General features: G+C 41.7%; 2 protein-coding genes across 9 annotated transcripts in view; both read left to right on the top strand.

Moving 5' to 3' along the window:
* The window catches only part of LOC112451711 (cAMP-specific 3',5'-cyclic phosphodiesterase, isoforms N/G), a 315,563-nt gene that overhangs the window by 209,451 nt on the left and 81,783 nt on the right, over positions 1–24,329 (top strand). The gene's annotated exons all lie outside the window — the stretch shown is intronic.
* LOC112451714 lies at positions 18,191–23,493 on the top strand. 2 transcript variants are annotated; one of them, XM_025011537.1, is made up of 3 exons: positions 18,191–18,481; positions 19,020–19,226; positions 23,086–23,493. In XM_025011537.1, the coding sequence occupies exons 1-3, from the start codon at positions 18,385–18,387 to the stop codon at positions 23,115–23,117; spliced, it is 336 nt and encodes a 111-aa protein (XP_024867305.1). In that variant the 5' UTR covers positions 18,191–18,384; the 3' UTR covers positions 23,118–23,493. The 2 variants fall into 2 exon arrangements, with proteins under 2 accessions (XP_024867305.1, XP_024867304.1); XM_025011536.1 differs by having other exon boundaries at positions 18,197–18,481; positions 23,221–23,493.

The raw sequence follows: 24,329 nt of genomic DNA, 5'->3' as shown, positions 1-24,329 counted from the left end.
TTGAAAATCTATAATTTAGTATAACATATAAAACATGATACATTAAAACATGATACAAAAGAAGATACAGTATTTTCAGAGATTATTCGATTTCAATTTCTGTGTAAAAACGGAGAGATACAGGTATTCTTAATTTAATTTACCTTTGATGGAATTAAAAATTTTATTATTCAAAACTTCGAGTTTGTTTAATTTTATTATTGGCCGTATATATACCCCTACAAATTTATTTAGTGTAACGTTTATATTTAAATGTTGTTCATTTAATTTTATTTTTGGCTATATGTATAAATATGCTTGTTTAATATAAGCATATTTATATTCATATATTTAAATATGGATCGTTATCAAATTTCTTCGTACGTTATTTTTACGAAGAACGTCAGCATTGCAGTGATTGCACGATATAAATTAAAGCATTGGACCGAATAGTGCAGGTATATATCTTATTAGACTGTCAGGGACATCGCGAAGGGTAGGCGAGAAAGTAAAAGCTCCTCGGGTAAAGCATCATCGAATACTAGCGTTCTTAGAATGCGGAGGGGACAAATTGAAAACTGATCCGGGAATGCAAATTCAGCGAGGAGCAGGCAATAAATGGTGTCATTGCGAGATGCATTCGAGCGCGCTGGAAATAATGCGGAGCATTATGTATCCCCTAAGTTTCCAGTTATCGATGCATAGCGAATGATAAAAATTATACCGATTTGATTGAAAATCTGTCAAATACAGAAAAATCTCGCTGTACCTATGAGTCATTGTTCCGGAATAATCTGAACCATAATTTTTTTACATGAATTTAATTATATGATTAATTTTCAACGGTCTTTCTGCCAATATATGCAACTAACATGACGTAATTAACGTTCGATGTTTAATGTAAATTGATATTTTGTTGCCTGACATTAACGTAGTCATTAATTTAAACGCGTGAGATATAAAATTAGTACTTGCGATATTAATTTCAATTAAAATGCTGTTCAAGATGCATGCATTAACTTTATAAAAAAAATAGATAGAATTTCTTTACGGAAATTTAATACAAAATTTATTACATTTTATTAGTAATGCAATAACAATCATGTGATTGTTCGATTTTGCTGTTTGAAGATTTTCTCATCCAAAATACTCGTTCACATCTAACGGAGAGCTCGTCGAATACATTTATTGATTTCCCATTGTAAACGCCACTTCAATCGATTGATCGCCGGTATCAGATTGCAAGCCCTTCTGTCTTTGGAATTAGTTTTTTATCGATTTTTTATTCGAGATTTGCTTTCCTACTTTCCATCTTTTATCTCTCTCTCTCTCTCTCTCTCTCTCTCTCTCTCTCTCTCTCTCTCTCTCTCTCTCTCTCTCTCTCTCTCTCTCTCTCTTCCTCCCCCCTCCTCTTTCTCTCTCTCTTAGCACATTTTCTCCAATAGTTACGTAATCAGTAAATCTATATATCGTTATTATATAAAAAATTTTCTAACATTCTTCAAGAATTTTTATCTTAATAAATTATTCAAGTTATGAAAGAATTTATATTTTATTATTATGGAGCATTAATAAGTCAATACGAACTAATAGCACAAAGAATCTTAATTGTCATATTTGTAATTGACCTTTGCTCTTCCATCATTTTATTTACGTCCTTATTATATCTTTGACAAATAGGATGAAGTTATTTAATGCATGATCCCGAGGGAAATTCTCTTAATATTTCTGTAGACACACAATCACGGCGCCCTCAACGCCATTGATTTTGCGTCGTGTGTCGGCTGTCACTGTGTTAAAAAAAAAAATAACCAAATTTATATTCGACGTTACATTCCGCCCACGATGACTAATTTCGCGGTCGACGAAGTTAATCGAAATCAATCTGTAATTTTAATATTCACCGACGAAGAGTCTAACATTCGAATTATCTTTCACTTCCAATACGTTCATCAAACTTTAATGTCGCCGATATGCGATCCGGAGAGTTTGAGAAGAGAATAGAATGCGTTGGAATAATTCCCGTCGGGAGGGTTTCTCTCTCGGGCTTTGCATGCGAAAACGGAAGATATGTATATTTTCCTTCCGACGTGGTGTTATTTAGATTAAAGTCGCGTGTATATGGTCAATATCGTTGACGTAGGTCATGGGTGAACAATTATTCGCGACTTTCACGGCACTTGTGGCCATGGTCCTATATATATCGCGTAGGTCACGGATCCGTGTTTCCGTATAAACGAATCCACCACCATACATACCGTCTCTTTCTCCTCGCTACGTCGCGTACGTCGTATGTTTTATTAGCTCTACTACTTCCCTTCCTGCAGTCTTCGTATATTTCTCGTAACGCAACCAGCTCTCTGCGACTCTATCAGACAATTCCATCGAACCATTTTTCTTCCAGGCCTTCTTATTGGCTTGGAAACACATACCGTCACGTTTTATTGACTGTTTGCGCTATTACTATCTGATAGTTTCACGCGTGAGGTTACGGTCTCTCCAACTGCAATTCTAGGAAGTCGAGAAGTACCAAAATTAATCGACTTTACACGTGATGCCGTTTCTCGAATTGAACGCGGATTAAACATCATGCCGTACTATAAGCACGGTAGCACGCGAAATTCCCATGCAATAATTTCTAATAAGCCATCTCGCTCTTGAAAAATGAGCTCTAATCTAATGCGAGATAACAAATCGCGGCGTTCACGGCTGTTAACCATGCGCAAGCTGCACGTTCCCCGATGTAAATATCGCGGTAAATTTGCGCACCCCTCGGGGTGCCTTCATTTGCACGGTCGTCGTTCGTTCGTTCGTGCGTCCCCGACAGATTGTGTCCTGTTGCAGCGTTTACTCAGACCCACGCTTCATATACAGACGACGACGCCGCACGTTCCCGCCACTTCATTGATTTGGAACGAAACGTGGGTGTGTCATTCCGAACACGTGGTTCACTCTTCCGCTCTCGTGCGAGAACGTGCGTTTAGGAAATGATCGCGATATATACACGTTTGCCATTTCTGGAAACGACCGTTGCCGGCGCGCGTTCGGTGGCTCCGACGTTTGGTGATTGATTTTCTCGGTGGCTGCTTTACCATTGATTAATTGTGTAATCATTTAGATAATCGCTTAATCGGGCCAATTATCGATAGCTCGCTGCGATTCGTGTTTGCTCTCTAGTTGGGCTCAACGTAAATTACCAGCATCTATGCGCAAAGTCAACCGATGTTTTACTAACCAATGTTTCCGCGATATACATCAATTTAGCACTTAAAATTTCTCGTTACCCGCAGATATTAATTTTCCATGAAAAGATAGATGGCTACTTTTCGCCGAAACATTATTTACCTATTTAAAAGTTGCATGAAGTCCTACAAAGTTCGTTAACACTCAATAAATGTTAACAATTAAATCACAATTGTCATAACGACTAATATCTATATCGTTGGAAATTTATTATTTTATTTCCACTGTTTAGTATAGTTATCGACTATAACAAAAGAAGGATAAATAATGAGGAAGCAACCCGATATCCGATAAAATAATAATAATAATAACAGAATGAAAAGTAGATCGCCTCAGAAAGAGAGAGAGCGAAAGGAAGGAAGTTGATGAAAGAAGATAAAAAAGTCCGCCAACGTTTTTGCGTTCGTCTCCGGCGCATCTTCGTGTTTCATTATTGTTGGAAGTTCGTCGTCATCATCGCAGTTGAAAATTTTCATTCGTATTCCCCGGCGTATTCATGAGTTCTTTTTTCCTATTTATTTCCGCCCCAACTGCATTTGCTTGTTCCTATTCCCTATGGCTCGCGTATCTTCCTTCATATTCTACGCAACTATACCTGGTCACATTTTATTTTTACTGTTATTTTTCACGAATTGTCTTTCTTTCTCTTCGTTCTCTCCGGCGTTCGTCGCTCCTAAGCGCTGTCTGACCACTCACGGACCGTATCTACTTGTTCTTGTTTATCTTTCCGGACACCAACACGGTGTGATGTGCGCGCGGTACGCGCCGAGCCTCCTAATTAATCCCGTAATCAGTTACCACTCGCAGCGTATTCCCTCTTTCTAATTACCACCCCTTTTATCACCCTCGCGTCTCTCTCTTTCTCTCTCTCGCGTTCTCTACCACCCCTTCGCCACCCCCGAGCGGCCGCGAGCGTCGGCGTTTTCGGCGCGGAAGTCGACGAAGGAGGCGCTCGCGTCGATAGAGCCACGAGAGAACGGCGCCGCTCCTCTCCGTCGCTCTTTCGTACTCCGTCTTTCTCCGTAGTACTCTCTCTCTGCCGTCTCTCTTTCTCTGCAACCCTTCTCTCTTCTCTCTCTCTTTCTCTTCCTCTCCCTCTCCTCTCTCCTTTTCACTCATTTCATTCCACCCATCCGCGGATTTACGTCTGCGGTCCTGCAGCCACGTTGGAGCGGCCTGCTCGCCCGCACGAATTCCCACATTCCACTGTCGCGTCCTTCCCAGCCGGCCAACGTTGACGCTGATCCCGCCGATCATCCGGAGGATCTTCTCTTTCTGCGCGCGCCCTCCGGTACTCCGCGCCCCCGGACCCGTCCGCCTCACCTCAACGAGGAGTCGAGGACCAGAGAGCACCGTTGTCGTGGCCGCCCCGAGTGAAAACGCGAGCGTTGAGCGCGCGTCGCCCTCGTTCGCCCTCGCCGCGAGACGATCGATCATCGATGGATCGTCATCCCATGTGCGACGTGGGAAGGACCAGCGAGTGCATCGTGCGTGTTCGTGCGGCCATGTGCACCCGATTGATCCGCGTGCTGTGAGCGCGAGCGACCCGACGCGACGCCGCGCCGCCGGAGACAGATCTCTCGTGTTACGCTCAGCTCGTGAGACACGCCGGAGACGAGTGCGATGAAGTCGCGCAATGACGTTCGCGCAATTCCGTCGACGAGTCCAGCGCGGGCGACGATCGTCGACGGGTCTACGGAGATGACGAGTAGTGACAGTTCTAGTGGACCTCGGTGAAAAAACATCAGTGTTATTCCGATCTAAAGTATCTTCAATCGCGAACGTTAAACGTTAATCGGTTGATCGTGATTCCTGATGACGTTTGAATGATACGTCGGGGATTGAATATTGATTCGTGTGTCTATGTGGCTTTAAGCAACCTCGCGATATGCGCGTCCACTTCGATGATGGGAAGATGGGAAAGCATTAAAATTATTGTATCCAAGAGGAATATTTTGACGGGGGAAATAATCGGCGTGCGCCGTAAGCGGGGAACATGTGATCTTCCAGAATGAAATTTTTATGAAATACAGCTGACAACGTTAGCAGTGGATAAAGATATCGGTCGCAGTTCTCGTGATGATTCATAAGAAAAAAATTATGCAGCTGCGAAGTAATAACGATACGTGTTTTCGGAATAAATTACACGGTGTGTGTAGTATAAGTCATGCATTAACGACCTTGAATGCCAAACGACGAACATGCATCCGAAGGTGCTGCATATAAATGTGGACTTATAAATTCACTGATTTCGACACGAAATCAAAGGCTACACGTCCGTTACGAGATCTTCCAATTTCCTTTAAGATAACGATGCTAATGTTGATACACGATAAAATTAGCTGACTGACGTGTGTCGAAGCGAGATCGGCGGAATTCTGAATTGCGATGAAGATCGATACGATCGGACGTGACTTTAATATTTGCAACGGAAAGGAGGAAGGTAATGAATATATAGTCACCGATTCAAATTGCACTTTGTTCGTCGACGTCATAAAATCTTGGGAGCGAGGAAAAACAGCTAACTCGCCCGCATTAAAGAAAAATAGATCTCACGATTCTTAACGTCTTCCAAAACCCGCGGAATAAAATGCGGAAATATCTCGCGAATATTTTTCTCTCGTTACATTTGCACATTCCGGAAATTCTGTCAGCTCGACACCGACAGACAGCGGTAATCGTTTCGGGGTGAAATAATATTTTACTTATCCACGCCAGGAGAGAGGGCGAGAGGTAACACCTTTATGGCGCACTTAAAGCCCGGGGAGGGATGTACAATAAAGTTGCCCAGGCCAGGCCGCGATGTCGAGTGCCCGAGATTCCTCCCCGAAGGAAATTTTAATACCGCAGAGTTTAATAAAAAAAAAACCGAGAGCGCCGAGCAAATTATTTTTCTGCTTAATCCCGCCTGAATGGCGGCTTGTTAACCATTTTATTTGAGACGACTTCGGATTTACTAGACATAATAATTATACAACGCGAGCGACATAATTGTCGCACGTTATAAGAAACGATAACGAGGTTCTTGCAACATTGAGGGGGCTCCGTCATTCAGCATCATAGCATCAACGTGTCCGCCAAAACGTAATCGATATGATCGCGAATTATGAAGGTAAGCGAATGCCTCGTACCGCGGAAGAAGGAATTCCTCGAAGGAATGAAAGAATCCGTGAAATTGAAAGCTATCGTAACACTGCATTTTCGTTGAAAAACCTCGCCGGATATTCGAGAGATATTAACGTCGGTCCCGCGCTGGATACGGGGGATTTTACCATACGTGTCCTTTGAGAAAGAGATCAATGCGCGTTTTCTCGACTGCTCCTGGATCGGAGCTCAGAAATACGACGACGAGACCTGCGAAATGGAAAATTGCATGCAGAAATTTCCGGACGTGCTGACTAGTTCGTACTTGGAGAAAATCGAAGATGTCCACCCGCAGATAAGAAACAACGCGTGAAAAATGTGATTCGCGGCGAGGCCACGCGAGAGGACATGCAACGGCCTGCGGTTTTTTCGCCCGACGCAAAAACCGGCGGGGAATGTGTTTCTTAATTGAGATGTTAATATGATACGAAATAAATAGACCCATGTGAGCTGCAAAACGCGCGGGGTGTTTTCCGACGAGTTGAAAACAGACGGAACGTTATGTGACTCGTTAGGAAAATTCGTAAGCCCACGAATCGAGACGGTGACGACGATGGGCCAGGATTGGTGTGCGCGTAGACGTAAACGTTTGAGCAATTGTTGCTGCCCATGCGGACCACGTGTTCATCCCTCAAATAGGTCAGTGAGCTACCAGACGTCAGATATTAATGTAGCGAGCGTGCCCCGTGGGTATTCGTGATTAGAGTTAGTTTGCGGGATATTTTTAGCGCCGAATGCAAACTTTGATATGCTTTAAGCGAAGCCGCCCGGCGGAGGAGCAATATAAGTCGCGTTTCGTCTTTGAGAAACAAAAGGCAGGTTTTACGGTACTTATACAATTTAATTCTAAAAGCGTACAAATCGCGCGGCTCGCGTGATAGTCGCTAGTGTTGGATCGGCTAGCGTTGTTGCGCTAACAAAGCTAGAAGTTTGCCGCTTGATAAAATCAACGGGGTAAGATGCACGAGGATGATAATTCTGTAAAATTTTCTCCGAGAAACGCGATCTCGGTGATGTCGTGGTAAATATTTCAGTATTACGCTTTATTATAGTTTTTGACGATATTCTATGTTAATTTTTTTTGCAAGATATAATGTAAATATCTTTATTTTACTCGTGCCACAACACCTGTCTGTCAGATAGAGATTTTTCAACTAGGAATTTGTGTCCGCATCCCAGTGATTCAATAAATCATTATTAGGAAGCAATTAAGATAAGAGGTTGATTTATCGTGGAAATAAGAAAGGAATTTTAAAATATTGAGGTTATCCCGATAAATCTAATGACGTAAGTGCTCGGTTGCCGAGAAGAAAGAGAGAGCGACGAAAATTCATAAATATCTTAGACGACGGCGGGGTTAAATGGCGGAGAATATCTCATGTAAATCTGCAGAAATATTTTTTCATTTAGTTCTGTAAAAATATTTATTGTAACGCGAATGGAAAAAAGATTTGAGGTGATATTTATATCAGAATCATACGAGCGTGGTTATTATTTTTATTTTTATTTATATCAGATTGTAATTTTACCTTCCAACGAAATTATATCGATCGTAAAACATATCTGACAATTTGTATCATTGGATTATTATTGTAGGATACAAAATATTAGTGTGCAATTTTTGTCTCGTTACAATGGCGATTCGTTGACAGCATTGAGTATATATACATTGCAGCAAAAAAAGCGTGTCAAAGGTCAGCACCATTTGGCTAGCACTGCAACTAGGATGCGTAATACATCGAGAAAATATACAGCACAAAACATGATGCTTTTTCGCGTCGTTTTTTTTTCACACAAAAACTGTGAAAGTGCATTTTAATAATTTTTCCCTTCGTTTTATATCGAGAGAAAACAGTTAAAAATTAATTCAAACACTATGGAGTTATGGACTGCTCCGTATATATGTATATACATATATACAAAGTCATTCAAATTTGTTCGTACAAAATGTGCAAAAATCACGAACGCAATTTTAGTCAAGAGTTATTCCATTAAAGTTAATTGCATTCTTGCAATAGAGTAAAAACTATTTGCTCAACCATTATACTGTGTTTCTTCCTTTACTCCGGCGCGACTCTCTGCAGGAGTTCTTCTGCAATTTCTGGAGCGAGCATCTTATATCGTCAAAGAAACGTGCGAAGTAAAAAAAAATATATATATCTATCGATTTATCGATCCCCGTCGAAGCAGTATCGGAGATGTTGAGAGAACTGGAACAATGTATTTTTATAATGCGTTACGCGTAGCTGCGTCTTTGCCTTGCGCGTTCGTCTTATTTATTCGGCGATCGCGTCTTACTCGACATCGCGCGAGGAAGACAGCTGAACGTTTCTTTTCCCCGTTTCCGCTCTTCAATCGTCAAAAATTCCACTTGGATCGAATATCGCTCCGTCACTCACTCCCGGCTCTTTGCGTCCGCTGCATAGCAATGCAGCGTATGCAATTTCCATTTCCGCGTCGCCGGAGCGCGCGCGAGTAGAAGCGGTACGGCTGGCATTGAAAAGAAAGTCAGTTCGGCTCTAAAGGTCTCGGCGGCGCGACCCGGACTCCGGACGAAATGTTAACGCCAACATTAAACGCCGCTGCACGTAACGCGTGACGCTGAGCACGGCAAGCGCGCGCGAGAGAGAATTTCGCCCGACACGCGAAACCGTATCGGCGCACGTCAGACCCCGAACACGTTACATTTTGTCCTCCACAGGGAGGAAAAGAGAGAGAGAGAGAAAGAGAAAAGGGGGAAGAGGGGAGGGAAGAAAGAGCAAACGAGAAATTAGGTCGTCTTGATTGCGCGATAATTGAGAGCCCGATTAAGCGGCGAGGTAAACGAACAATCGGTCGGCTAGACGATGCGCCGCTGAGCTTCCCGTGATCGCGACAGGAAGGCTTGTTTACTACCTATATAAGTTAGTAGCAATCTTGCGTTTCAATATAAATAGCATAATTGGAGGCATAATGTCTTGGGAAAATAATGTCTCAGTTTTCTCATTCCAGAGATTATAAGGTACTTTTACCTATAATTTCTAACATAAGATTAGAACTCTGATTAATTATTCCGATCTAGAGAAACTCATTATATTTAATCGCATACAATTGCAAACGAAGACTGGAAAAGCAGTAAGAGAACTAATGAGGTGTATGAAACGTATCTCTTTCTTATCCCTAAAAATTTATATATAACGAGCATTTAAAAAAATTACAAAATAAAATTACAAAAACACAGATCTCTTAATTGATTCTCCTAGGAAACAACGACGAGTCGTAGTCGTGGATGTCGGAGTAAAGCCAGTAGTATCGCTGAGACTCAAAGCCGGCATGAGATAAATGAGTAAGAGAGCTCTCGCGTAACGAGTTTACGTGTCGAAACTTCTTGCCGACATCGTCGCACAAATTCAATCGTAGGATAATGGACCTGTGCGTTTCCATACAACGCACAATTGCGAATGACATTCTACTCGACGCGCCTCCGGCGACGGTATCGTTATAAAATGTGATTCGACGCACTGAGATAAAGTCTCGCATCTCGCGGAGCCGCGCACGTGAAAGTTTTGATGCGGCCGGCTTCTTCACGGAGCGCGGAGTTCTCATTAAGGGATTCGGGCAAATATCTAATTACTACTGCTCCGCGTTGTTTGCCGTTGGAGACGTGCTCGCGCGTCGCGTCGGTACAACGGGAATGAGAAGGAGCTCTCCTCGTCCTGATTTCGCAGTATAATTGAAAGTTAGATTACGCACAGGCGGGCGAATGTACAATCGGACGGCTTAGACGTTGTTTCCGAAGTCACCGCGTCTTCGCGCGCGCGCACGTCCCGAATGCAATTTAATTGTTATGCGACCCGATAACGTGTTTTGCCAAGTTGCGATTCGCGACACGAACGCGAAACGTCCCGTCCGAGCAACAGTCATTAGATCCGCTAATAATTGAATGGATACGTCGACGAGGCACGTTGATACGTGAACTTTTCACGGACGTTGATTATATTGAGAATATTTATGTAAATATAATATTTCTAAGAAAATGTATATTATATATACGTTATATGAAAGAGAGACCCTTTTTCTAGAATAAAATAAGATTGTCGGCTTTTATTGACGTGCGAATTCGAGATGCGATGGGAAAATGTCGCGATCTGAAAACGTTTTGTTGCGGATCATTGTACAGGAGACATAAAAGTCATCTCCATTAAGGTCGATTTAGACGTCGCCACGGAGACGTTTCTCGATCAAAGGCGGTTTTTGAAGCAGCGTTTTAAAGGCAACCACTGTTCGACGTCTCTCGCCTGCTACGCTCGACATTTCGTTATCTTGACTTTCCCATCATTTTAGAGATCGTTGCTGAGTTCTGACGTAAACAGGAAAATCAGGGAGGACCCTCTCTTATTCTTAAATTTTATAAAGAGTTTCTCAATTTGCATGATTTCATAAAACGAGTTCGTCAATTTTTCCAAACAAGCTTTTTCCAAACTTCTTAAGATCTTGAGTTATAAACGCTCGGATAATCAGAGAGATCCTTAACGAATTCACGACATTCTTCGAATTCTGTAAAAATCGATAGCGCTAGCTAAATGCATGAATGGATATCGTTACGTCAATCCTTGTAATTTCTATCGTTATGATTGACGTTGAAATTTTCGAAACGAGAGAAAGGAAGGGAGTTATTAACCGCGGGATGAACCGCGAGGTGAACCGCGAGTTGGCGACCGCTGGGATACGCTTCCGGTCCCGTCAGTAACGATTCGAATTGAATTTCTTGATCGACCATCGGACCTGCGGGGCCACTAAAGCGATCGGGCGAAATATCGGCGGGTAATCAGGAATTTAATTAATAGACCACGGCGATGCGGCGGCTATTAGTGATGTTTCCTTCTTCGGAAAGTGGCCCCTTCTTCGTCTCCTCTCCACCGTCGGTACCCTGCCATTCCCACGAGTGCCGCTGATCGATGTCGTGGCGGTGGAGGCTGGCTGGCTGGGCCGGTGACGTAATCGGCAACCTCCGCCCCCAAGCCTTGACGTCACTGATGCCCTCAAATGCGCGTGGTCAGGTGCGTATCAGCGAGAATCTCCGTCTTTCTCCGTGCCCCATGCCTCCTCGCCGTCGCTTTTCTCGTACTTTAGAAGCACTTCAGCCGACGGCCCCGCCGCAACGTCGACATCAACATGCATCCGTTTAGGAAAATGGAACAGCGTTTTGTAAATCCCTTCCGAGGGTGGATTAAATTCCAAGCTGAAGAAAAGATAACTGATGCTGATGTAGAAAAGGAAGAGCGTAAATAAATTTCTGAGATTAAGCTTCCTCGTTTTTAGTAGATTAACTAATGAATTATTATGTCATGTTTTTTTAAATCATTTTATAACATTTTGCATAGTAATTATATATTTTAATTAGAAAGGCGTATTAATGGCGTAATTACATGTAAAAGTTCCAGAATTTTTTGTTGACGATTTAGAAATGTTTCCATAAATATATGTTTGGAAAGAGTGTATAGCAAAGGCTTTTAATTACAATCGATCGAAAAACATGCAGTTTATTTAACGTAGATTTACGTAAATAAAGTCTTGGTTTAACGCTTAATTCTTAAATGTTATTAAAAATTAAGATTTAAAACAAAAATTTACATTTAGAGGGCTTATTTACAGCGTAATGTTTGGTTACAACGTTTTACAGTGCAGTTTGCTATATTGATTAAGCGCGCTCGTAGTTTTCCTAAAAAATTGCATTAATTATACAAGAAACTTTACCGGCCGTTTTCCACGCAAGTTATTTGCAGAATTTTAATTTGCACCTAAAAGCAAAGTTAAGTTTATATAATCTTGAACATTGCGTCGCGCAAACTTGGCAAAAATACATTGAAGAGTGCAAAGCTTTATGGAGAGATAATAATTGAAGCGTATTTTTTAGAGTTTCCCTCGTGAAAGAAATTTTTATATGAAAAAATATCCCGTTTCACATGTCTCATCTTTTTTTTTCGTGAATTCCCATTCGAATGTACTGCGGTTTTCGCGGTACCTGAAGAGTATGAAAGTCGTCCAATTACCGGGCGCTCGTGTACGCTTATCGAATCCATGGAAGTAATTTGTAGAGAACGTGGTAACAGTTATTGTATTCGATGATTCAGCAGTCGGTGATTAAATCCAGACTGCCGCTTCATTTTGCGGACTAGTTTTCTTCCTCTCTCTGGATACACTTTGGAAGAATCCTCAAGACAACCTCATACCCGGCATTGGCACCGGTTCATTGTTTAGTTGAAGGGCGGTTTCTCCGCATGAGGACTTTCATCGATTTCCTTTTTCTCCTTCATTCGCTCGTGCTGCTCGAGATTAAGAATTTCTCTTCTGCAACCGCATCGTAAGCAGCTTAAGAATAATTGGCCTGCATTGGAAAGTATATATCAGTCGAATATATATTGTATCAAAAATTATAAAATTATGCAAAAATGTAGGCACTCGAATGTCTTCGCGTTTAGCGAAAGTATATATATTTGTAGTATATTTTTTTTCTTCTTATTTGGAAAGACGTAATTTGTTTTACTATTTTAAAACATATCTGTACTAAATAATTTTATCGTGAACATGCAACATGCATTGATTGTACTGCACAAGAGATTTTCCGCTTTGCATTGAATAAAGATTTTCGTGTATCGAGTAAACGAGATATTTTACAAGTGATGTAAGGCTATCATTCAACCGCCGCCAAACGGTTCGCAGGAGAAGAGGCAAGTCGTGGCAAGACAAGTGAAACTGGTCGATCAGTATCCGGCTTGTAGCAACCTTCTTTATCGATGGTCACTGTTCTTGCCGTACTATTCTGCCTGGCAAAGTTTGAAATCGTTGATTCGTGTACCTATAGAGCTTAATTCTACGTTACCTTGTCCGTAGTATCTCGAATTAAAGCAATATCGTCGTAATGTAATATCGATTATTGAATTATTAATGAATAAATTGTTTATTAAAATGCGAATCATGAATCCATGGTAGACATACATTATATAATTTCCCATATGAATTGCTGATATAATAGAACTAAGGGCATATGTAGAGCACAAGCTTTGCACACTTTCACTTCCGTAGTTAAAATCGATCGCGAGTCATACGTCAACTGAGTATAAAGAAAATACGTCCATCTTTAAGCTTTTAGTGCTTAGATCAAACTTCGTGATGTTACTTTATATAATTTAATTTGAGCAATCGAAGCGAGTCTCACACTCATATCGTCGATTTAGCACGGCTTAACGTTTTGCGTGCGCAGAATATGGATCTTACGGACACATTGACTTTCTGTACACACATGCGGTTTCATATATTGTTCCCAAATTTCCGATATTGCCTGATAACCCTGAGAACCCCGAACGGACCACAAAGCCACTGCCTTTATTATAGTCGCGCATGACGTCAAGCATGCTAAAACCACGTTCAATGTACTATATGAATAAAAGGAGAGATTGATACGAATATATACGAATTCAATAGTTTTAAAGGCCGAGGCTTGTGAGTGTCACAAATAATATGTAATCTGAACTAATGAGTGAAACGTAGATTCAACTTTTTCATATAATTTCTGAAGATTATATATTTTATATATTTATAACATTTTTACATGCATACTTATATGTTTAAAAAGCGGTACGCGTCTGTTTTTTCTGACTTGTTTTAAAAAATTTAAAACATGTTCTATAGAGGAATAAATAAGAAATAAAATTCTCTCTCTCTCTCTCTCTCCTAAATGTAAATAATTGTTAAAACATTATGTAATAATTAATTAATATTTATATATAATTATGAACTATGATAAAATTCAACACTAAGTACCTATCTTATTCACGCTGAGCGAGCGCTCTTTCTTTTTCGTAATGTGAAACATATTTTTCACGCACGTGTCCGTAATGTAAAGCGATCATTGACCTGCTACGAATAATTTTAGATACTTTACGTTATCTATATGGAAATGATAATGCGGTAATAATCCGTAATATACAGTTTATCTAATGAGCGTAAAACGCCCGCAGGACTTTGTTATTTGATATGACCTGGCTATTTTGTATGCGTCGCTGATCCGTGATTGATAAATAGTATTATAATGCATATCACCCTTCATAACGATTAATAATAAGTGACATCTCTCTGTGCATAACTGTATTCTTTCTGAATTATTTTCTCTAAGACGAGTTAGATTGTTGAAATTATAGATCCCATTTCTTAAACTAGCAATATTTTTAGCAAATCTTGCGCGATTTATAAATCATGGATGACCTTAACACACGTGGTAAACGTTTAAATGTTGCAAGGATAAAAAATGTCGCATGCTGTACAAAAATTAGCACATGTCAATAAAACCGTCCTTCTTTTCTGTTACAGGTAAGTCCAGGTGATGCTATTATTAATCTGGTCAATCGCGTTGCAAGGTCGCATAACTCGGATAGTTTACGTAAGTTACATGTGCTGCGCGAAAAAGTATCCATCGGCTTAGCGATATCCGTACTCGTTTCCATCTTATGCATATGCACAAACACCGTGGCGTAACCTGCATAACAGGATATTAGCACTTAAGTCTTCGTACCAATAGTAACAGCTGCTACGTACGCGCTGTCAGAATGGGATTGCGATTTTACTATTTTGGATTCATTCCAATTTCTTCCTACTACCTACCCAAACAGATACAACACGCGTACATACATACATTTGGGACACGCGAGCCACACGAATATTGCGGCAAACTCTCGTGGAAAAAAAATCTATAGGCTCAGATTTTGAAAATATGGCATCGTGAGGAGTAGTGATTGTTTTTATACGTTTCACGGTTAAATTGACGGCACATCGGTCGGTCCCGTAATACACGGGAGAAGTAGGTACAACACGGTCGAAATTCGGTCACCCCAATATCGTGCGATGCTCCCCGCAACAGCCGCGTCCACTTCGAAGGCAATAAAAGTCCGCGAACGGCGGTGAGTGTGCGAATGTTTGCCGAACTATCGTCGAGTGCGATCAAATCTGATTTGTCCACACACACACGGCGGCGCGCCCCGGCCGTGTTCGTGCACACCAGCACCCACGCCGAGTACCTTGGTAATACGTAGCACACGAGATATCGTACGTCGGGTACACACAAAAAGGGGGGAACGGCGATTCTCGCATGCGAGAGGACAAGCGATATGAAACATACTGTTTGCGTACGCCGAGGCGCGAAGATCCCTCGCCGTTTACTTTGTCACCCGAGGGGATATTCTAATCGAATTAGACTTCCACGTAGTCATCCTCCTTTCGCGGACATCGCCGACAATTTAACGGGTCCCCTCGAAGTTAGGACCGACCGGGTAGTTACGTAAAACCAAGTCGTACGTTTCGATCGACGCGGTATTTGGCTGGCCGCACGCTAATCCGAACGTTTATTTGCACGTCCACGGTTGATTTGTTGAGCAAGCAAAAACAAGCGTTTGCTCGGTTATCTTTTATGCGGGCCACGTGTTACAAGTACGCCAATATCGCGTTATCTTTTAGGTCAAGATCTAGGGAGCAAGATTGTTTTTTTTTTTTCGTACGTCTTTTTCATTTTTTATACATTACGTATATTTGTTATACTTGGCTGGCTCGTACGGCGAGAGCGACGATTCAAAGCGGCGAAATGATGTCGAGTCGGCCAGTGGAATTATAAATGACGAGCGTTTCTTGGACAAATGTCTCGTTGCCAAAGTAATTCACGCGTTGCGCGAAGATGCTCTAAAAGCGTCACCTAGATGCGTTTGGTCATCGTGATATATTTAGCGCGTAACCACAAATGTTCAGTACGTAATACATTTTACGAGCGTTGCATTTTATGGATTATCATTAATTTCACCGCGGCCGCTATTTTCAAGTTTTTCTTTAACGGCACATTTGCGTGATCTGTATGTGTATGTAGACGTCTGCAATTCTCGCGCATTATTCGCGGCATTATACGCGACCCGTGAAACTATTTCCGCACATCAGTCAGTTGATAATCTTAGGGTGTACAGAAAATAAACGCACTGTTCAACAGTTTGATTATTTACCAAAATTTCCGTTAAAGTAACAGAATAATATTACCTTCCTCCTTGTCGGCTCGCGGGTATTATCGCAAACTCTGAACTAGTTTTACGGTGGACTTTTATTTTTAGGAATTTACCAGCTCGTTTAATTGTCACGGGAATTTAATTCGAAACTTTATTACCAAGATGTTTAACGTTGAAAATTGGGAACGTAAGAGAGAAACCTAATTAAATACAACGGGAGCCTGATTAAATTTTTTCTAAAAGGATTTTATTCTAAGCTGACGAGGAGCTATTATTTGGTATTATATCATTCATTCACTTCAACATTTTGTCGTCGCAAAGTCGCCGATATGACGTTTCACGCTGTTTCGCTTATCGCGATAATTTACGTTCCTATCTTCCCTCGTGATCGTACTTATCAAGTGAAAGTGGTCGGCCGCGAGTCAGCCGCGCGGTACCGTCGCCGAAAGAGTGACTGCAAATCACGGACATAGGCGCTGCGAGCTGGCGCTACGTCCGTGGTAGCTACGGCCTTTAACAGCTCTTGAAAGAGCTATCATAAACATCATAACAATCGATCCTTGTCCTGCTCGTTGTACCCGCCGATAACAACCTGGTTCGACAGTTCCGCCTGAGCGGGCCGTCTCTCCACTTCGTCTACGTCGTGACGATCCGCTCACGTCGCCTTCGTGAATGCGCGGTCGAGCTGAGGGGAATGAGGGAATCGCTCTTGGGAAAACCGTGAAAAAAAATCCTTTCCGAAGGGATGGTTTCAGTGCCAATGAAGTATTAATGCAATCTTCGCGACGAATTACGCGAGACGCCGTAACGAAGAGGGATTTTACGTGCGTGTGGAATCGTGGCGGATTATATGAGGGATTTAATTCAAAGTCTCTCGCGGATGATCTGACGTGGGAGGAATAAAGGTTTCTCGTGCTTCGCAGTCGAGCGAAACGTATCGCCATTCAACGCGTACAACGATGTAGATTTCTTTCCGTCTGCACGCGACAGTGAAGATAGTTTTCATTTGAGTTTCGTCGGAAAGGACGTCTCATCTCTATACCAGCTGATGACCTATCTAGATAGGAGGACTTCTATTAACCGACAAAGTGGAATTACGTATTTGAATTACAGCGGTCTACAACGACTGTTTCGAAGCGATTCCGACAACTTCGCCGCCACGTGAGATTGGTTTTCAAATGTATTTTGACGTTTGTAGACAAAGGTCACAATCAGAGAATAAACGTTCCGCGAAGTAAATGTTGAAGGTATATAAAGATTGCCCCCAATTTATCATCGAATATTAATAACGTAATAGTGACAGTATCTCTTTAGTTCTCAACATTCTTCGCCACAATTAATTAATCGCGAGGCACATCGCCGCAATCTTAGAAAGTGTTTACATTCTAGCTTCGCCGGCAAAGTAATCAGAGCCAGCCGCATTAGCGTCCGTGATCGTTGGAGCTAATTCATCGCGTCGACCTTGTCGATGTTGACCCGTCTATCGGAATCTATTAATTATAACAAGCAGGGGGCACTGTAGCCGTGTGTCATTATTCGATCAAATGCAGACCGGTCGATGCCGCGAGATGAGAGTTAAAAGTCGCGATTACCTCACGTTTCGCGACGGCGTGACACGACACAGCGTGACACGTGGCCGCGGCATGGCGACTACGACCTGGTAGGGATAGACAGGCGAACCGGTCATTAATATATTACATTCGTCGGGTTTTCTCACCGCTCGTCGCTGCCGCTGTCGCCGTCGCCGCCGTCGGCCGTCGCAATCGCGGTCGCGGGAGTGCGCAGCGTGGCACGACGCGATGCAACTTGCGCGCCGGTGCGTCTGTCGCGTGACCGCGAAGCCGCGGCCCGCCAACCTTAGTTGGCGTCGACTCACGTGGACGTGCGGCGGTGCCGAACGCCGCGTTCGTCTCGTTCCCTATCGCTTCGAGTCGCGTCGACGTGCTCGAGACGGTCGTTCGCGCTAATTGGTCGCGCTAATTCGCTCCCGCGGTTAATCATGCGCGCCGCGTCTCGGCCGGCCGGCCGTTCGTTCGGCCGCTCGCGTCCCGTTGGATTTCAGATATCCTCGTCGTGGACGAAAACCGGTTCTCATGGTGCGTCGTGATCTTTAGTTTCCTACTTTCCGCGTCAGTGTTATCGCACGCAGCAGCACACGATTATCGATTGTTCCGGGGAGCTACGTACGTAGCTGTCGCGAAATACGTCACTTATCGCTCATTCCCGGGTCTCTCTCTCAGCTGTTCCTCGGTGTTTCGGCGCGTGCACCACATCGGGAGTTTAATTTATGATTTAATTGATCGAAACATCAGTATGGATCATCTGTTTTCAGGATAAACACGAGATCTTTTTTTCAGTTACATAGTGAAAGATTAAATCGAAGTAACGTAAGATAAAAGCGGAGCGATTCGATGAAAGAGTGATTTTATTAGAGCAATGTGAAATTAAAACATGAAAAGTCTAAGGAACTTGTTTAAAAAATAAACTTATCAGGAACCTTTTCTTGACTCATTTATAAGAGACCCATTTGCAGGAGAACTAAAATACTCGAAAATATATATATTTAAACAAGCAATTAAAATGAGCGATGTGCTCTTTTTAAATTGCAAAGCGATAAAACTACGTTGTTATTAGAGCACAATATTTCTGTCACGAGATCGACTTCGTTTTCTGCGCTACATTGTGCATGTGTACGCGGCGGCGTAAATAATTTAAGCGTGGCTATAACATATCGGTGTAACGAGGTTTCCAGTTTTGTACTCTTCCCGTTGCAGTGTGTGTTTGCGAGTCATTCGAATACTACGCTTTACGTCGCCTCATTAACTCGATCTTATTTAAATGGTAATTAGACTTTGAATATTTATTAGAAATCTCGAAATCGTTGCAACGAAATCCGCATAAAGGTCATTAAATGATCATTGAATGATGCATTAGCTCGATTGATATTTATCAAAAGTGGTTCAAGCGAAATCTTCGGGTTTACATTAAACCAGTTGATAACAAATGTATAGAGCAAATAGGTATATCATATGCACGTATGACTGCATGAATAATGATCATATAATGTTCAAAAGTCACTTTTGCTGCGTTATCATTTATGATATTCACATTCATTCACATTCAGAGCAGTTTAAGCGCACGCCAGGAAATCCGGCATACCTCTCGGATATACATACGTCGTTTTGTCAACGAGTCATTAAGGTCATTGAAGATTCAGTGTTGTTATCGCGGCACTTATTTCATTGACCGAACGCTGACGCGAATAAATCAACGGCAGATAAATCGGCGCCGTGCTGCCGTGCGACACGAGACAAATTTGCAAAGAGGAAAGGGAGAGCTTCGCTTTTGAATTTTGTTTCCTTTCTCAGCTCATCCGGTGTCCACTTCAACGATAGATTTCGTGCGTACCTCGGTGCGTACTGACCTATCACAATCGGTGAAAACGTACTCGTAACGTTTCATGCGAGCGTATTCACGTGAGCTTTTTCTCTAGCAGCGGAAGTCCCTCGGGAAGTCACGATATGCATTGTCTAATATACTTGATGCGATCGCTATTATACGCAATTCATACATATTCGCGTATGTGTGTCGTGCACGATTTTTTTTTACGCAACATGTGAAAAATATATGGATCAATCACGGATACATATACGGTTTTTCCGTTCCGAGTTCAGTAATCATTTCGCGATCGGCCGAGGTACTTGTTGAGTCGCCGTCATACCGAAGGCTCCAATTTTCCTAATGGATTTTATCGACTCCCGACATAGTCCACGGTGTGATATTTTCTAACTATGCAGCTATTCGCCTTCGTTCGCCATTGTGCGAATTTTTGGTACGACCGCGAATATCCCTGCATCGGAGGTATAAATACCCGAGGAAACAAAAGATTTGCGGTCATATCGCAGTTTCTTGCTCGAATCGCGGTGCACTGCAACTGGTATAAAGATTCGCTCCAATCTCCTGAAGTGTCCTGAACCATTTGTCAGCGTTGTTGTACTCGTTATTGTTTCCTTTCTCAATGAAAAATATATTTTCATCTACTGCCCAGGCACACGGCGAATTTATAGATCGAGTAATGAAAATTTTTTCTTATAAAAGATGTCGCTTCCCGAATCAGGATTTAATAAAGTATGCTGTGGGATATTGATATTAATTTTATAGGAACAATTGTGTCTTTTAGAATGCGCTTAGCTCCACTTGAGCGCTATGTACTTGAGCAATGACGTCATCGATCTACGGCACGAGTCATGGTCGGTCGCAGTTAAACAAAGAATCGCTATCAGCCGAAGTTAATTACTCCGCTTTCAGCAGGCTTTTTGTTAAACATCAAAGCCATTGTCACTACAAAAGCAATAAGTTACATTTCACTTTTTCGTATTTATGTGTTTCGTCATGATGCATCTTTATAATTAACGTCACAGAAATGTTTTCTTTTCGCGAATTGCATATAAATAATGGTCTATTTAATTATATAAGAATAATGACCTGATTATTTATATTAATTGTTTTACTGAGGTGAGGGTATAGTAACGAGTATCAATTGAATATTAATATCGTTCAAGTACATCATGAATATTATGGGCTTGAATGTCGGACAATGATATGTAAAAGTACAATTGTCGCCTCGGTTAATATCGCAACACGTGTGTTTTCGCAATCGAAGAAATTCCGCAATGTCAGCAGATATGTAGATTATGATTGAGAAGCGCATATAATGTCCGCTCGGTATCTCACGGGCGATAAAACAATCTATTAACGAACCATTAAACTCGAGCATGTTTGAGCATTATAAATTTAAATGTATAAGAATCGAGGCCGGAACGACAAAGGATTCGTTTATGGTTATGGCATGGGAGAAATATATGTCGGCTCGTGCGGTAAATTTACGCCCCGTGTACCGTACCCGGGCATTTAATTGTTAATTTACGATGGAAATCACTTAATGCCCATGGACAAGTCCCGTGCTCCGTGTATTATATGGCGCGTTACGTAGAGCGAGAGACAATTTCTGAATAACACGATTTGATGAAAAGCATCATCGCGGCTTCTGATCGGATTGCATCTCAAATGAGTTTAATAAATCTTAACTCGCAAAGTAAACCAATTAACCACGCCGTAACGAGCTATCGCAAATGTAATAAACTATAGCTTGCAAGAATTTCTTATGCCGACAAGAAACATTTTATGTTACGCCAGCACAGATTCAAGACCATTCAAATTACTTCTTTTTATCGCGATTTCACCTCGTCGACACCTCGTGCTCGCTCTTATTTGTTGTAGTTACGTGCTTCGTCGGCACGTTAACAGCAGAAAAGAAATGTCATGGGCGACGACATTTCCATTGTACCTGCCAATACAACAAAAACGCGGATAGTTCTATTCCGCACTTATCATTAGAAGAGACATTTCATATCAAAAGAATAAATTTTAATTGTCTCGAAATACTTCCTTTCTCAGCAAGACCTTATTTGCATTAAGCGTTTGCTCTTGTTTATCTCATGTGTATCGCTACATAAACTTCCATACAAATTACTTTTATCGTTCGGCACGAAGTTTCGGCAATTTCAGACGCGACACATCATTTCTCAACGATGTCACATAATTTTTCAAAGACGAAAAAGGAACGCTTCCCTGTGTTATTCTATGCGCGAATACGTTTTTCCGTCTAGCTCGTCACATAGCTGTCGGCAACTTTCGAACAATAAATATTGTTCTTGGACGATATTGGCTTGGCTCTAATAACAAGTAGCACGCGGATCAATTTAAATGACGTCAGATTATTGCGTTGTCAGCTTTGTTCAACACCCATACGACAGTTTCTCGAGGAGTGTAAAGCTTGTCACGTAACGTGGCCTATTTCTTATTGTATCACGCGTGCGATTTTCATCTTTGTCAACCGCTAATGTGCTCCAAAGGAACATCACATTTACGCTCTTAAATTTATCCATATCTAAAATAATGGAAAAAAGAAAGTGTAACTACGGCGGAATTTTATACTTAAAATTATTATTTCCGAATATACGTGCGGAATACTTTTTGAGCATTATAGAGAATTATTTTATTAAAAACGTTATATATAATTGTTTTTTGTTTACGTATAAACTGCGCTTATTTTAAATGCGCGAACGCATTTCAAGTTGGCACATACTGCTCGAAATAAATTTAGTTGCCATAGAGAAAACAAATATTAATATTTTCCGACGCCAAGGAGAAATTGCAAAACGTAGAAGATGATTGATGAAACGGTTTTATTATACTTATCTGTTTGTTTTAGCGAATTTATTGTGTCTCTTTGAAAGCCGTCTAATTAAAGCGTCTAATTAAAACTCGGCCATGATTTTAAAATACCTTGGCTCACGTTGATAACCTATAGCTTAATTGCATGAATTTTAATTGTACTTATCTGTAAGCCAAAACTGTATCAAGACAGCTTTTGCTTTTCTTCGTGTATTTTTTATTTACCATTATTATTGCATACAATGCTCGATAAAACGGAGACAAATTTTCCGAAGTCGCATTATTAAAATACAGCTTCAAGTATACATGCGATAGTAATTTGCGATTTAAAATTAGAAATAAAAGAAATAAGCATAAATGTAAATAAAAAGAAGAAACGACAGCTATTTTTACCTCCCGATGCTGTGTCAAAAGAAATTGAATCACTACATCCTATATAATGTCGAAAAATTTCTCTTATCAGAGGAGATTCCGAACCCCGAAGGAAATCTATAAGTTCATCCAAGATGGACTGGACATATGTGATACATTCGGAAAACACCGATACGAATTTCATGCATTTCATGGGCGAAAAGTTTTAATGAAATACAGGTTGCAGAAAATAACTTCATTCACTCTCTGTTGCCCGTTGTGATACAACCGAATAAAATCACCACGAATACGTGCGACAAGATGAGATTCGCGCGCAAAAGACTGAAGAAATGGAACGAGAGCTTCTCTCAAATTCGCGCGAGAGACGCGCAGTTGTCTCGAGGTGTCGATATCGTGGCAAAAGTGAACTCGTGGAAATAATGTCGAGAGACGCCGAATTGTAATTATCGCGCCTCGATGAGAGACTACCGGCGCGCGAAAGTGAGGGAAACGCGCGAAGATGATCGCAGCGTCGCTCTTCATCTGGGCGATAACAAGATCGCGGGATCGATCGGAAGTCGGGCTCGAGGGCAGGCGAGATTCCCGAAGGGACTCACTTTACGGTCGGGACGATCGGGATCGTGCGGATTCCAGGCGGAATTCCAGGGAAACGGCGACGATCGGGCTAGCCATCGTCGACCGAAGACGGCATCGTCCTCGACGGCACTCGCGTCGTTATTATGTCGATCGTAACAAGAGGTGAGTGGCATGTCGCGAATTGGCGGAATTTAGCAAAATTCTGGATGTGATATAGGAATTGTGTCGTTCAGTCGCGGGGAGTGCGATTGAATTAATTGGGGTAGGGATTTGAGATAAAGATTATACGGATTAACCGGAACGCAAAAGAAAACGTGAGCTACTATCGCGTAATTTAACGTTTTTCCGTGGAAACTATCCCTAATATAAAATATTGGGCTCGAGATGAAAAGACAGAATGGCAACGTGCCCGCATTCCTTTCTTCATCATCGCTTTTAAGCGTTGTGGAGCGAGAGCTTTATTGAGATAAGCTGTAGTCGGTTAATAGCGCTTTAAGATCATATCCACTGAGGTTTATTAAATCCGATCCCTTTTTGCCCTAATGCTAATGTAATCGATGTACTCTCCGTGGCCACGGGAGAGCTTGTCGACTACACGACGAAAATCAATTACTGTCCGCTGTCCAATAGAGCAGGACGAGGTCGCGAAATAATACATCAATATTAATGCTCCTTGCGACTAGACTGAGCATCACGCATTATCGTCTGAATTAATTCTTTATCGTCGTGCTTCAATCGTATTCAGGACCAGTTTATTTA

The sequence above is a fragment of the Temnothorax curvispinosus genome, unplaced genomic scaffold (assembly GCF_003070985.1).
Source record: "Temnothorax curvispinosus isolate PA1 unplaced genomic scaffold, ASM307098v1 QBEX01002454.1, whole genome shotgun sequence".
Classification (NCBI taxonomy): domain Eukaryota; kingdom Metazoa; phylum Arthropoda; class Insecta; order Hymenoptera; family Formicidae; genus Temnothorax; species Temnothorax curvispinosus.
The sequence above is the reverse complement of the archived record's forward strand: the minus strand, read 5'-3'. Positions and strand labels throughout refer to the sequence as shown.

Excerpts from the sequence above, each read along its gene's own strand:
- LOC112451714 (XM_025011536.1), top strand. The coding sequence starts at position 18,385 with ATGCGCGCCGCGTCTCGGCCGGCCGGCCGTTCGTTCGGCCGCTCGCGT. Across the intron at positions 18,482-19,019 it reads GACGAAAACCGGTTCTCATG|AGCACAATATTTCTGTCACG; the intron begins GTGCGTCGTGAT and ends CGTTGTTATTAG. Across the intron at positions 19,227-23,220 it reads AACTCGATCTTATTTAAATG|AAAATAACTTCATTCACTCT; the intron begins GTAATTAGACTT and ends TACAGGTTGCAG.